Raw genomic sequence first — 16057 nt, forward strand, 5'->3', positions numbered from 1 at the left:
CTTTCGACGTGGATTAACCCAACAACATCGATGCATCGATGAACTTAATTCAATTTTTGGCGATGAAGCTCCATCAAGGACCAGTGTTTATCGATGGTATAGTGAATTCAACTGAGGTCGTAGTTTGCTCCAAGACGAAATTCGTGGTCGTCCAAAATCAGTTATTGTTCCAAAAACGATGCTGTGCGCCAACTGATATTGCAAGATCGTCATATGACCTATCGTAATATTGAGACAACCTTAGGCATTAGTGGTACCAGCATACATTCAATATTGCATGAACATTTAACCATCAAAAAAATTTGTTCGCGTTGGATCCCACACAATTTGTCAATCGCTCCAAAAAAAAGGCTCTTGTCGATTGGTCGAAAGAAATGCTCCAAAAATACGATCGAGGTGCTTTGAAACACGTCTATGACATCGTGACAGGCAATGATTGGTGGATTTATGCTTATGGGCCCGAAAGTAAACAACAGTCGACTGTATGGGTGTTTCAAGATGAGCCAAATCCAACAAAAGTTGCTCGCGGTCGAAGCACTTCCAAGCAAATGATCGCCTGTTTTTTCAGAAAAAACTGGACATGTCGCAAACGTAGCACTTGCACAACGCAGAACAGTCAATTCTGAGTGGTACACTACCATTTGTTTGCCAGTTGTCTTCTAAAAAATCAGAAAAACCAACTGCCGAAGCCTGATCTTCCTTCATTACGACAATGCGAGCTTTCAGACATCGGCTCAAACCACTGCATTTTTGAGCACTCAAAACATCGAATAGATGATGTATCCGCCGTACAGTCTTGATTCGGCAACGAATGACTTCTTTTTGTTCCCGTACGTAGAAATATAAAATGAGAGGGCAACGTTTTTCGACACCTAAAAAGCGGTTGATGCGTTCAGAATGCATGTTTTGGAGATACCTCAATCAGAGTGGCAAAGTGCTTCGACAATTGGTGCAAACGCATGCATAAGTGTATAGATCTTAATGGGAAATATTTGGAAAAACAATAAAGCTGTTTTCAATGATAAATTTTTTTTTTGTTCTCTAATCCCGAAATATAAAAGGCAACCCTCGTACGGAATTTCATCTGAGGCGGTTATAAAAGAAAGTCAAGTTTTTAAAGTTAAATTCTTTCAACTCTCACACACGTTTTTATGCCCACTACCGAAGGATGGGGGTATATTCAAATTGTCATTCCGTTTGAAACATATCGAAATATCCACTTCTGACCCTATAAAGTATATATATTCTTGATCAGCGTAAAAATCTAAGACGATCCAGCCATGTCCGTCCGTCTGTCTGTTGAAATCACTTTACAGTCTTTAAAAATGCAGCAGATTAAGTTTGAAGATGGGCTATATCGGATTATATCTTGATATAGCTCCCATATAGACCGATCTGTCGATTTAGGGTCTTTGGTCCATAAAGCCTCATTTATTACCCGATTTTGCTGAAATTTGGGACAGTGAGTTGTGTTAGGCCCTTTGACATCCCTCTTCAATTTGCCCCAGATCGGTCCAGATTTGGATATAGCTGCCATATAGACCGATCCGCTGATTTAGGGTCTTAGGCCCATAAAAGCCATATTTATTATCCAATCTTCTAAAATTTGGGACAGTGAGTTGTGTTAGCCCCTTCGACATCTTTCTTCAATTTGGCCCAGATCGGTCCAGATTTGGATATAGCTGCCATATAGACCGATCTCTCGATTTAAGGTTTTGTGATCATGAATAGCGCATTTATTGTCCGATTTTGCCAAAATTTGGGACAGTGAGTTAAGTTAAGCTCCTCGACATACTTCTGCAATATGGCACAGATCGGTCCAGATTTGGATATAGCTGCCATATGGACCGATCTCTCGATTTAAGGTTTTGGGCCCATAAAAGGCGCATTTACTGTCCAATGCTGCCGGAATTTGGGACGGTGAGTTTTGTTAGGCCCTTCAACATCCTTCTCCAATTTGGTCCAGATCGGTCCAGATTTGGATATAGCTGCCATATGGACCGATCTCTCGATTTAAGGTTTTGGGCCCATAGAAGGCGCATTTATTGTCCGAAGTCCCCGAAATTTGGGACAGTGAGTTAAGCCCCTCGATATACTTCTGCAATAAGGCACAGATCGTTCCAGATTTGGATATTGCTGTCATATAGACCGATCTCTCGATTTAAGGTTTTGGGCCCATAAAAGGCGCATTTATTGTCCGATGTCGCCGAAATTTATGACAGTGAGTTGTGTTAGGCTCTTCGACGTTTTTCTTAAACTTGGCACAAATCGGTCCAGATTTGGATATAGCTGCCATATAGACCAATATCTCGATTTAAAGTCTTGGCTCCATAAAAGCCTCATTTATAATCCGATTTCACTAAAATTTGACACATTGACTTATGTTAGGCTTTTCGACCTAACATAGATCGGTTTATTTTTAAATATAGCTACTTAAAAGACCAATATTTTGTTAAACACAATTAAACAATGACTTATTAGTTTTTGGTCCAAACCATAAGGTGTGAGGTGGTGGGTAATACTGGTTTTCACTTGTTAATACAGCTTTTGATTCAATCAAATTTTTGGGCCTTCGATAATATAATAAAAAAATCTTTCCTTCAACTTTCCTTAATTTTTCTTGTCCAATACTTTTTTGCATCACTGTTTGTTGATGTCGTCCCACAAATTACCACTAGACAATTTCTATTGTAATTTGGCAAAAATTTACATCCTTGATAGAACTTTTGCTTTTGCCTTTGTTCCACCAAATTCTTAACACCCCTTAAACCTTTTGTGATTCCTGCTGCATTTCCTAGCAAAATGAGCAATCGAAAAATTATATTTCTCTGTAGCATTAGCATGGCATCAGAAAGACAGTTAAGCTTACTCCTAAAAAGAAGACAACAGCATAAAAATTCAGATCACCAAAAGCAGCAGTAGCTATGCCATAATCATCATCAGCTTCATCAGCATTACCATCAGTAGGAACAGAATTTGTATTCAACACAAAAATGCAATTGTTGTTCCTCAATAACAATAATAAAGAGTTAAACATTTCGCTACGTTCCAATTTGTTTGTTTCGTTTCGTTTAGTTTTGGTTGCTTTTTTTAGTTTATAAGGGAAAATTTTCGAAAAGCACTTGAAACTTTTGTCTATGAATAGACTTGAGACCGGTAAGAATAGACTTCACGAACTATAGACCAGCTGTGTGGGGGTATGGGGCTTGCTTGAGGCCTTCATTGTCCCCAACCACCTTGTGTTTGTGTGTAAAAAATAGTTGATTGTGAGTCTATATTTTGCAAATTTAGTTCATATAAAGCCATAGTAGGAGCAAATGCTTCCAGTTGGCATTCATTAAAAGGAATCAAAGATTTTGTCGTTGTTGCTACTCGACACTGATGAAAGAAATTCCAAAGGCTTTTAATACTACCAAAAAGGAAGTCCGTTACTGTCATCACGGCCTGCTTTTTGGAACGGAGAGACAAAGTAGCTTTGATGCTCCACCATTGTTTTATTGCACCATAATTTGGCAAAGAAATTTTTGCCTAGATCAGCCAACGAAAAGACGAAAATCAAAGGTTTATCAGGGCATCTGTTGTGGTATGAAAAAGATTGAGAGGTTGTTTGTGTTGGAGGGGAATGAGCCTTCAAGGATTTAAACTGCAATACAAAACAGGGAAATTAAAAAAAAACGTATCCTCATAATCTGTAAAAATCAAGCTTGGTTTGGAGACACCGATGATGCAGAACGCAGAGTACAACAAAATGAAATGATGACACAAAATAAATTAAAAAAAAATTGCATTCAAAATCATAAGAAAGTGCAGAGGGAAGAGTCACATTCTATAACAAAACTACAAAAGACAATGCTTATGCAGAAGCAGTGGACAGACAACAAAATGAAGAACTTCATCAGAATATACTCCAAAAATTTTTATAACGATCAAGTGCAGAGTTAGCTGGCAATATAAACATATAAAAAATCTGTGTTGGAAACACTGATCATGCAGAATGCGAAAGTTGCCTAAATAAGTCCGTAAACCCAGAAAAAATCATTTTTACTGCTTCAAAAGTGAAGTTGCATCTTAAAGATACCAAACAAGCGTATAGACGTAAATTACAATCGTATTACATAATCTTCATCCTGGATCTCTTACTCCGCAGTATGACTTGGGTAAGAATGTGAACGGGCTATAATCAGATAAAAATCCACATTCTACATTTCAGGTTCCTGATTGAATAGGATGACAAATATGAAAATCCATTAAAAGTGAAGCCTTAGTTACTTCACTCAATTAAAATTGTTATTCAAAACAGCAAAAATGTTTGCTTAAACAGCAATTGTTGTCTGCTGAAAATGGGACATTAATGCTGTTTCAGCAAACGTAGGGCTGCTGTATTAGCAAACATTTCAGTCAGCTAAATCAGCAAACAAAATCTGATGTTTAAAGTACAAAAATTTGCCTTCCGATCCAAAGGACCGATCGCCGCGAGAATAGGCCATTGGTTATTTAAAAGCGCCAATAACTCGCCCTGCCATATCGAGCATCATAAGTACTCAGTATTTATGCAAGAGTCAGTGCCACCCGGCCTCTCACTGAGACTCTCCGCTCGATACCGCTGATTATCCGCGACTGCCGTTGCAGCTACTCCGTATGAAGCATTCCACCATGCGCAACCTGTGGACTCGCAGCTAAGCTTTACCTGGCAGCAACGGACACCACACAAATTGGACTCACAGCTATCTCGTGCTGAGCAGTAGTTCTGCTATTACAACAGTAGTTCTGCAATTTCAGAGCAGCAGGCTTACTGCTGAAAAGTCTGTTGTTTGCTAAAAATGACTGCTGCTTAATTATGAAGGGGATGTTAGAAGACAAAAATTAAATACAAATATAAATGTGTGGCTCAGTGGTAGTTTATAACCACCATGACATCACAGTCGTTACAGGCAACCTTCAGTCTGTCAGCTTGACCTGTCATGACGGACACAATGACTGAGACGTCTGTTCTACCCAATGACAGCAAAGCAGTAGACCTCTTCAGGTCTAGATTAGGCCACATAGTTTTGGAAGGCTCACAGCCAACTCTTTGGGACCATCTATCATTTGTTGTCCTTCGGGCCTGGTCCTAAAAACTTAGCTTACATGTCGCTAGAGGCATACCCACAGATTCCAGTATCTCTGGAATGTGTAGGGTAGTTCCTAGTCTCGCTAGCTCGTCCGTTTTACAATTTTCTGGGATATCTCTGTGGCCCGGCAACCAGTAGAGGTGGATATTGATCTGTTCAGCCATCTCGTTGGGAGATCTGCGATAGTCCAGGGCCGTTTTTGAATTCTGAAATACGTTCTCCAGGGATTTAATGGCTACATGGCTGTCTGAGAAGATGTTAATGCCCGTTGTAGTTATGACATTATATCTTAGCCATTTCACCACTTCTTTGTACGAAGCGTTCGACCGCTATCGTGTTTTCGAAAGATAGATGGACGGACATGACTAGATCGACTCAGAATGATGAAACGATTAGGAATCCATATACTTTTTGGGGTCTTAGATCAATATTTCGAGGTTTTATAAACGGAATGACTAGTATACCCCCTCGTTTGGAGGTGGGTATAAAAAAACCATCGTAAATATATCACAAAAATTTTTGGAGACACTGATGATACAGAACGCAAAAATATCAAAAAAATTAAAAAATCAATGCAATTTCAAAGTAAATTGATTAAAATGTAATAAAAAATAGTAAGGAAAGGCAAAAGTCGGGCGGAGCCGACTATATAATACCCTACACCACCGAGTCTCCGTACTACTTTTAATGCATGGAACCTATGTTGAAATATAGTTAGATTTTAATTTTGCTTACCAATTGATATAGTAAATAGAACCCGAAGATTTTCTTACGATAGGACCTAAATTGTGTGGCCATATATCTAAATCTGGCCGGACTTTCAAAACATTTAGCACGCAAACTAAAAAGTCAATTAAAACACCTTACACTAAATTTTATAAAAATCAAACCAGAATTGTGGCTCCTATAGCCTTAAAAGGCCATATCGGATGAAAAATATATATAAGAGCTATATCTAAATCTGAACCAATTTTAATGCAATTTTGCTCACATATTGGGACATGAAATAAATCATATCATGCAAAATTTTGTAAAGATCGAAACAAAATTGTGGCTTCTATAGCCTTAAAAGACCATATCGGATGGAAGATATATATGGGAGCTATATTCAAATCTGAACTGATTTTTATGAAATTTTGTAAAGATCGGAAAAAAATTATGGCTTCTGCAACCTAAATAGGTTGAAAGATATATATGAGAGCTATATCTAAATCCGAATCGATTTTTTTTTCAAAATCAATAGCGTTCTTCCTTGGATAAAAAAAGTGACTTGTGCAAAATTTTGAGACAGTCGCTAACTTTAGAAGGAGTAAATTTTGCACAAATATTGGGTTGGCCAAAAAGTAAATGCGGATTTTTCATATAGTCGGCGTTGACAAATTTTTTCACAGCTTGTGACTCTGTAATTGCATTATTTAATCTGTCAGTTATCAGCTGTTACTTTTAGCTTGCTTTAGAAAAAAAGTGTAAAAAAAAAGTATATTTGATTAAAGTTCATTCTAAGTTTTATTAAAAATGCATTTACTTTCTTTTATTGTAAAAAAATTCGCAATTACTTTTTGGGCAACTCAATACTTTTTATTAGTGTAGTACGGTTGGGATTGTAAATGGACCACATCGGTCTATATTATGATATAGTTGCCATTTAAACCGATATTGGATTTTCACTTTTTTTGATCACTAGAGGGCGCATGAGGTGTTTTGTTATGATTTCCAACAACTGTGCAAAGTATGATTGAAATCTGCCCATTACCTTATATAGCTGGCATATAAACCGATCTGGGGTTTTGACTTCTTGAGCCTCTAGAAGGCGTAATTCCTATCCGATTGGGCTGAAATTTGGTATGGCTTGTTCCGTTATGATTTTCAACAACTGTGCTGAGTATGGTTCAAATCCGTCCATAATCTGATATAGCTGCCATATAAACCGATCTGGGATCTTGACTTATTGAGACTCTAGAGGGCGTAATTATTATCCGATTTTGCTGAAATTTTGTACAACGGCTTCTCCCATGACCTTTAATACACGTTCCAAATATGGTCTGAATCAGTCTATAGCCTGATACAGCTCCCATATAAACCGATCTCCCTATTTTATGTCTTGAGACCCTAAAGGGGCTGACTGAAATTTTACACAACGACTTCTACTATGGTCTCCAACATTTAATTCAATTATGCTCCGAATCGGATCATAACTTGATATAGCTCTTGGAGCAATTCTTTTATTTTATCCCTATTTTATTTCTTGAGCCCCTAAAGGGGCTGACTGACTAAAGGTACAAGAGCTTCTCCCATGACCTTTAACACACGTGCCAAATATGGTCTGAATCAGTCTATAGCCTGATACAGCTCCCATATAAACCGATCTCCCTATTTTATGTCTTGAGACCCTAAAGAGGCTGACTGAAATTTTACACAACGACTTCTACTATGGTCTCCAACATTTAATTCAATTATGGTCCGAATCGGATCATAACTTGATATAGCTCTTGGAGAAATTCTTTTATTTTATCCCTATTTTATTTCTTGAGCTCCTAAAGGGGCTGACTGAAATTTTACACAACCACTTCTACTATGGTCTCCAACATTCAATTCAATTATGGTCCGAATCGGATCATAACTAGATATAGCTCTAGTAGCAATTCTTTTATTTTATCCTTTGTTTGCCTAGAAAGAGATATCGGGAAAAGAACTCTCCAAATGCGATCCATGGTGGAGGGCATATAAGATTCGACCCGGCAGAAATTAATACGCTTTTACTTGTTATAGTTAAGTCCGAATGGTGTGCAGTAAGATGGGCATAGTACCTCACAAATGTCGCCAACATTAGAGGGAAAAGCCATCGGTAAAAATTGTTTGCCAAAGTCGGACATGCAAATCTCTGCGCCACGGTGGCTCCAAACAAATAGCAAACACAAGCAAATTTTCCCTTACTTCTGATTCAGAGATATAAATTAGGATTTTGCTTCTTTTCTGGAAAACTGCTCAATTCATAATTTCCCAAAAAAAAAAAGTTTTTCATAAGGTTTCTTATCTACAATTTGTGTTGGCAAACAAGTGCTTTGATTCACATAGACTTATAAAACTCTTAGGAATCCAACAAAAAAATAATGAAACTCATAAAACTGTCAATATCATTGATTCATTAGCCACCATAGGAGAAAATCATCCCCTTGATGGCAAGAAACCACAAATCGCGTTAATTCCCAAAGATATTTGCATCTCATTTCAATATACATAATTAATGGCCATGACGAATAAACTTTGGTCCTTAAGACAGTGGAAGGAGACAAGATGAATATTGGTGTTTGATACAACTTTTGAATTACTTTACCAAACGAACAAAAACAAACCAACTCCAAAATTTGGCTATAAACCAAAGGTGACTAATGTTCTTATGAAGGCAGCTAAAAAGAGACATAGCATCTCCACCTTCTTGATTTTGCCACTAATATTGTAGCTCCGACGGAATGCTTTATTAATGGCAAATTAAAAGTAATAAAAAACAGATGTGCTAACAACAGCACAAAATGTTGCCATCCCATCTACCAACACCTTAAACCAAAAAAAAAAAATATGAACTCGAGATGGTACAAATGCATTACCATTTAATATAACCTGTTACCATTATTTTTTCCTTCAACGCTAAAGGTACAAAGGCAAATGGCAGGAAAAACGAGGGACATGGACTTGCAAGAAGGACATACCAAGTTCTGATATTTCCGCCCATGCAGCAGCAATAGCAAGACATCCCATCACCACCCCCCAAAAAAATTATAATAATGACTTTAAAAGTTTGTATTTTTGCATTACTTGTTGGCTTTCTATGCTGAAGCAAAAATATGACGCTGGAAATTTTATGCAGTTTATCATTTTTATAAGGCTCCCTTAGATAATTTAATACAATAAGTCTGAAATAATGTTGGCGCTAAAGTATAATTTAATGACAGTTTGATTTGCTGCAGAGCTCTGCCCTTGGTAGGTGGGTAGGAAGTTGTATGGGAGATTTTGCAAAGACATATTCGTACATAAGACACTTACCGACAGGTGATCCTTGATTTGCCATCCATATACTGGCCATTTGCACCCCAGCGTCTTGGCATTTCCATAATGCAAAGACCTTTTAGGCCAGCCAAGGCAACCAAAGAGCCCTCATTGGAAGCCACAATGCGTTCAACTTCAAAACTAAAGGGTATTGAGGGAACCAAGGTCTGAAAATAGAAGAGAAAAACAAATTGTAAGAAGAAATAGAATATTGACACAGTTTCCCATAGAAATGAAATTTTTACAAAATTGCCCATAGAAATAAAATTTAGCCAAAATTTCCCATAGAAATGAAATTTCTTACCTAATTTCCAAAAACGCCAGATCTCGGAGAAGGGTGCACTGATATAAGCAAAATTTTGTATGCCAAAAGTACGAAATTGGTATAAAATTTTTGGGTTCCAATAACCTGGGGGGACGTCCCATCCCAAAACCCACCCGAACGGATATGTGTACGGATTAGGACAATATGGGTATCAAATGAAAGGTATTTAAAAGTAGAATACAAATCTGACACAAAAATTTATTTTAAGTGTATGCGGGCCCTCCCCATCTCCCAAAAACCCCCAGCAGGACAAATTTACCGATTGGGACAATATGGATATTAAATGAAAGCTATTTAAAGGTAGAGTCTGATATAAAAATTTATTCCTTGGTGTCTGAGGCGCCTATGAAGGCCGATCAAGATAGAATAGGACAGAAATAAAAGGTCTTTGGTAGTAGAGAACAATGTTTACCCTCAAATTGGGATGGACATAGGAGGACCTACGGATCTTTAAGGGGGTCGTGTCACCCCATAAACTTTCCCGCAACCAATGACAATTGGGGCTCAAAAAAAAAAAATTTGAGAGTAGAACACTATGCCGATATTTTTTGCAGGGCTAAGTGGGTGGCCGCCCCACCCTGCATACTCCTCAAACTGGACATAATAGTGGATTATGACAAAAAGGGGCTCAAATCTGGATATGTTTCATGGCCAAGTGTTTCAGAGAGGCCTCACCTCATAAACTCCTGCTAAACCACACATATATATATGAATGCATTATGAAAATAGGGCGATTTAATCGAAATTTAGTTTGTTTACATTAACTTATATACAGAAATTTGTATTCTCATTTAGTCTGGGATATTTAGGGGCCCCCCGGGCGGGCCCTCCCCCTTACCCTAATTTTCAAAAAAAGCTAGATCTTAGAGGTGGCTGGTGCGATTTAAGCTAAATTTTGTGTGCCCTCTTATAGTAACCTAAAAACAAAAATTTGGTATCTAAATTTCGGTTGGGGTACCTAGGGGGGCCGCCACAGCACCAAAACCTGCCAAATATATAGAAAGACCAATCACGAAAATATGGGACTCAAATGAAAGCTATTTAAGATTAGAAAACTTATCTGATATCCAATTGTCGGACCAAATGTTTGGGGGACCACTCCAGCCCTTAAAACTAACCTAAATCGGACATATTTATTGACCATGGCAATATGGGGCTCAAATATAAGGTATTTGAGAGTAGAATACGAATATGATATCCAAATGTAGGACCAAGTGTTTGGGGGTTGCCCCTCCACCAAAACACCCCCCAAACAGGACTCATTTACTGACCCTGGCAATATGGGGCTTAGATAAAAGGTATTTGAGCGTAGAACACGACTCTGATATCCAAATGTGGGGCCAAGTGTTTGGGAGGCCGCCCCTCCCAAATGGGACGGATAGCCCAAACCGGTCATATTTGCTGACTTTTGCAATTAAGGGTTAAATGAAAGGTAATTGAGATTAGAAAACTAATTTGATATCCAATTTTGAGGCCAATTCCAATATGGGGCACAAATAAACGATATTAGAGAGTAGAGAACGATGCTGATATATTTTCAGGGCTAAGTCCACAAAACACCCCTAAATCGAGCATATTTACCCACCACGTCAATGTGGGGCTCAAATAAAGGTATTTGAGAGTAGGAAACGAATCTGATATCCAAATGTGGGACCATGTATTTGGGGCACCGTCCTTTTCCAAAACACCCCCAAAGAGTATAAATTTTGGGGCCAAGTGTTTGAGGACGCCTCATCTCATAAACTTCCCTTAAACCAATGGGAACATGGGGTTTAAATAAATGGTATTTGAGCACGATGCTGATATTTTTTTTTAGGGCCAAGTGTCTAGGGTACCACCTCACCCCCGAAAACACCCTCAAATCCGACATCATGACAATATCGGGCTAACATAAAGACTTTTAAGAATATGGTATATCAAACACCCAAACGTTAATGACCCTAAACCCTCCGCGCGAATTCATAGACCAATAGAGATTATATAGGATTCAGATAAAGGCATATTCTAATACTGGTAGCATGGTATTTCACTAAAGACACTTTAATTGTCGAAAATACATATTCAAAGGATAATTTTGTTCCATAGAAAGTAAAAGAAGGCGCAGCGGGGCGGGCCTGGTCCAGCAAGTATGAAATAAAAAGTGCTTAAGAGTATAGCACGATGCTTATATTTACTCCAAGTGTCCGGGGGGTCACCTCACTCCCAAAATACACCCCAAACCGGACATATTTATCCACTACAATAAAGGAGTCTAAAGAAAGGTATAGGGGAGTAGAGCATAAACCATAAACATTTCAAGAGCAAGAACAGGGGCCAACTTCTCACATATCAGTCCTGTCCGACTCAAGTTCAAGCTCAATAATAAAGGACCTCTTTTTTATATGACTTCTATACAAGGCATAGAATCTTACAAATGTAGCCCATATTTGAATTCACGCGTTTAGCATCACATTCGGGCGAAATGTCCCCATCTTAAAACTCTACCAAAACAGGACTCATATATCGACCATTGCAATATAGGGCTCAAATAAAAGGTATAAAGGCATTGAAGAAGGAGCTGCGGAGCGGGCCCGGTTCAGGTTGTTTCCTATAGAAATTTAAGTTTAATAAACTTTACTACAGAAATAAAATTTTTCCAAAATTTCCTATAGAAATTCAATTTTATCATTATTTAAAAAAAAATCTTTATAGACCTAAACCTTTTTTTAAGAAATTGCATTTTTGACTCAAAATTGTTTCTTTGAAACTTGTTTCTAATGTTTGCCATTCTCAGTTTTTGTTCTCCTACATTTTCCTTGCAAACAAATAAAACTTAAAAATGTTTAAAGTTTCACAAATTAACAAATCATTTCATCTCCCACAACAAAATGCATATTAATAAATTTAATTTCTTTTCTTTCTGCAAACTGCCATAACATAAACAAATGGGAGATAACTGTTGTCAAATATTCTTTTCTATTTACAAATTCTTAACCATATCCCATACTTGGGCTAATCTTGTTTATGGACCACAATAAAAAAGTCTTGCCTAGATATTTCTTTGCTAGTGTCAAGAAGAAGAGAAAGAAGAAAAATATAAAGAATACTTTCATAAAAATTGCTGATATGACTAGCAATGGCATAGGCGTCAAAGTATCCTGCAGCAAAATTACTTCAGGGTGGGTCAAAGAGGTATGTAGATGATATGGGCTTTAAAATATCTTCTGCATACATGTGCGATAATTATACTATGAACAAAAGTTTAATATTATTTATAATATCCTTTTGAAAAACAAAGACATGTTTCACATGCCGTATAAAATCCTATAAAACCGAGTGAGGGGACGAGAAGTCGCCATTAAAGCTTAAGAAGAAGACAAACACCGACTTCAGCTAGAAAGTAATGTTTTACAAGTTAATTGTCAGAAAGTCAAAGGCTCATATACTCGCACTCATACATACTAAAAAGTCATTTCAGTACCACGAATAGTATAATGTAGTCAAATGAGGGACTACGTATGTGTGTATCAAAAGGCATGGATCATTCACAGTGCGCTCAGAGGGTTGGGGTTGATGGCCATGGTTGGATATCTTACTAGCAGAAGGAGCAGCGTAAATGTACAATATGGATAAGGTTACATGACTTTGGCATTATTTCATGCTTATCTCAAGTAATTAAGATGTTGCTCACAAGAAAAAGCATTTTAATGATAGAAAAATATTTACAATCTAAAAAATATATACATATCAAAAAAAATGTGATGGCATACATTTTTTCTCCACTCGTTTCTCTATGAATGTGTTCGAGTTTTCTTAACATGTACGAGTGCTCACATATTTCTCGGGGATAATGAAATTATAAGAGAACCACTTGCCTCAGAGGAATATTAAAAAGGCTTATAAAGTAGGTGTCCATATTAGGACATGACTTGATCTTTAAACAATCATAAGAAAAGTGTTGTAAATAAAATGGTAAAAACAGGGCTAGAGAAAATATTCTTGAATTTTGTTTACCTTTTTGATATGTGAATTATAGAAATATTGATATTAGACATGTTTCCCCGAATATTCAAGTACGAAAGGAGTGCCACAGGGTGACACCTCATGGAGGAGAAGTTTTTGCATGGCTTTATATCTCACAAGTATTGCCAACATTAGGAGGGGATACATTTATTTCTAATGTTTAAGCCATAATTCGTATTCAGGCGTTCGGCGTTATATACGGACTTTTGCCCAAAATAGGTGATTTGGGTATTTTTGTGAAAAAATTCGGGCAGTGTTTTTTTTTTTTAAGGAATTTTTTATATACGAAATTAAAAAAACAAATAAGTAAAAGCATGCTAGGTTCGGCCGGGCCGAATCTTTGGTACCCACCACCATAGATTCTGCAAAAATGTGCACTTGGTCCCAAGAAGGCATATCGGGATTTCGGTACTTATCACCATATTGACCGATTCGAATAAATCTAGGGTATTGGGCCAAATTTTAGCCAAATCAGGTGAAAATTTAGGCTTCTTTGGGCTGAGGACATCAAATCTGGAGATCTATTTTTTTTTAATATTGGGGAATAAATCAGTTTATAGAACGATTTAGATCATACTTGGCATGGATGTTGGAAGTAATAACTCAAGTCCTTGTTCCAAATTTCAGCCAAATCGGATGAAAATTGAGGCTTCTAGGGTACCCACCACTATAGATTCTGCAAAAATGTGCCCTTGGTCCCAAGAAGGCATATCGGGATTTCGGTATTTATCACCATATTGGCCTATATCACCATATTGACCGATTCGAATAAAACTAGGGTATTGGGCCAAATTTCAGCCAAATCAGGTGAAAATTAAGGCTTCTTAGGGCTGAGGACGTCAAATCTGGAGATCTATTTATATGGGGGCTAAATCAGTTTATACAATGATTTGGATCAAACTTGGCATGGATGTTTTAAGTAATAACTCAAGTCCTTGTTCCAAATTTCAGCCAAATCGGATGAAAACTGAGGCTTCAAGGGGCTCAAGAAGTCAAATTCGGGACTCGATTTCGGCTATATACTTTATGGGGTCGCAGATCAATATTTTAAGGTATTACAATCGAAATGACTAAATTAGTATACCCCCATCATATGGTGGTGGGTATAAAAATTATTAGGAAAGCTCTATTTGTTTTTTTTTAACAATTTTCTTTAATTTGAATTTTCTGTTTTAAGAAAATTGCAATTTTCCCCTTGCCGAGGTGACCAACTTTGGGGACCTGCCAAAGCGTGTTCGGACCACCTAGGGCACAGGATTTCCATAACACCTCCGCTCAAATCATTCAACAATTCAAAATATTATCTCTACACTTTCTTAAAATGCAGATTTTTACTAGTTTTTTTTTTCGTTTCGACCAATTTGAGGCTCCACGCTCCTCAACAGAATGATTTTGAAATTCGACAGGGCACATGATTTCCATAACACCTTAGCTCAAATCATTCAATAATTCAAAATATTATCTCTACCCGTTCTTAAATGGCAGGTTTTTCCGATCGGTCCTGATTTTGATATAGCTTTCATATAGACCAATATGCCGATTTAAGGTCTAAGGCCCAAAAATGGCGCCTTTATTGTTCGAACTCGTCGAAACTTTGGACAGTGATTTGTGTTAGGCCCTTCGACATATTTTTTTAATTCGGTTCCGATCGGTTCAGATTTGGTTATAGCATATAGACAGATCTGCCGATTAAAGGTCTTGGGCCCATAAATGGCGCATTTATTGTCCGACTTTGCCAAAATTTCGGACAGTGAGTTGTGTTAGGCCCTTCGACATCCTTTTTTAATTTGGCTCAGATCGATCCTCATTTGGATATAGCTGCCATATGGACCAATCTCTCGATTTAAGGTCTTAGGCCCATAAATGGCGCATTTATTGTCCAATTTCGGCGAAATTTGGGACAGTGAAATGTGTTAAGCATTTCGACATCTTTTTTTCAATTTGGTTCAGATCGGTCTAGATTTGGATATAGCTGCCATATAGACCGATCTGCCGATTTAAGGGTTTGGGCCCATAAATGACGCATTTATTGTCCAATTTCGCTGAAATCTGGGACAGTAATTTGAGTTAGGCCCTTCGACATCTGTTTTCAATTTGGTTCAGATCGGCCCATATTTGGATATAGCTGCCATATAGACCGATCAGCCGATTTAAGGTCTTGGGCCCACAAATGGCACATTTATTGTCCGATTTCGCTGAAATTTGGGGCAGTGAGTTCTGTTAGGCCCTTTGACATTAATTTTTAATTTGGCTCAGATCAGTCTAGATTTGAATATAGCTGCCATATAGACCGATCTCTTGATTTAAAGTCTTGGACCCATAAAAGGCGCATTTATTATCCGATTTCGTTGAAATTTGACACAGTGACTTATGTTAGGCTTTTCGACATTAATTTTTGCCCAGATCGGAGCAGATTTGGATATAGCTGCCATATACACCGATCTGCCGATTTAAAGCCTTGGCCCCATAAAAGGCGCATTTATTATCCAATTTCGCTGAAATTTGACACAGTGACTTATGTTAGGCTTTTTGACATCCGTGTCCTATATGGTTCAGAGATCGGTCAATAATAGCT

The 16057-nt window shown here is 37.6% G+C and overlaps 1 protein-coding gene across 2 annotated transcripts in view; it reads right to left on the reverse strand.

Annotated features, from left to right (window-relative positions):
- LOC106090557 (nuclear pore complex protein Nup88) overlaps positions 1–16057 on the reverse strand; it is a 188910-nt gene that overhangs the window by 65600 nt on the left and 107253 nt on the right. For both annotated transcript variants that reach the window (XM_059366385.1, XM_059366384.1), the window contains one exon: positions 9153–9322. In XM_059366385.1, the coding sequence (XP_059222368.1) occupies positions 9153–9220 (68 nt within the window). In that variant the 5' untranslated portion in view covers positions 9221–9322. The remainder of the gene's footprint in view (positions 1–9152; positions 9323–16057) is intronic.

Source organism: Stomoxys calcitrans, chromosome 4 (assembly GCF_963082655.1).
Source record: "Stomoxys calcitrans chromosome 4, idStoCalc2.1, whole genome shotgun sequence".
In the NCBI taxonomy this organism is placed as follows: Eukaryota; Metazoa; Arthropoda; class Insecta; order Diptera; family Muscidae; genus Stomoxys; species Stomoxys calcitrans.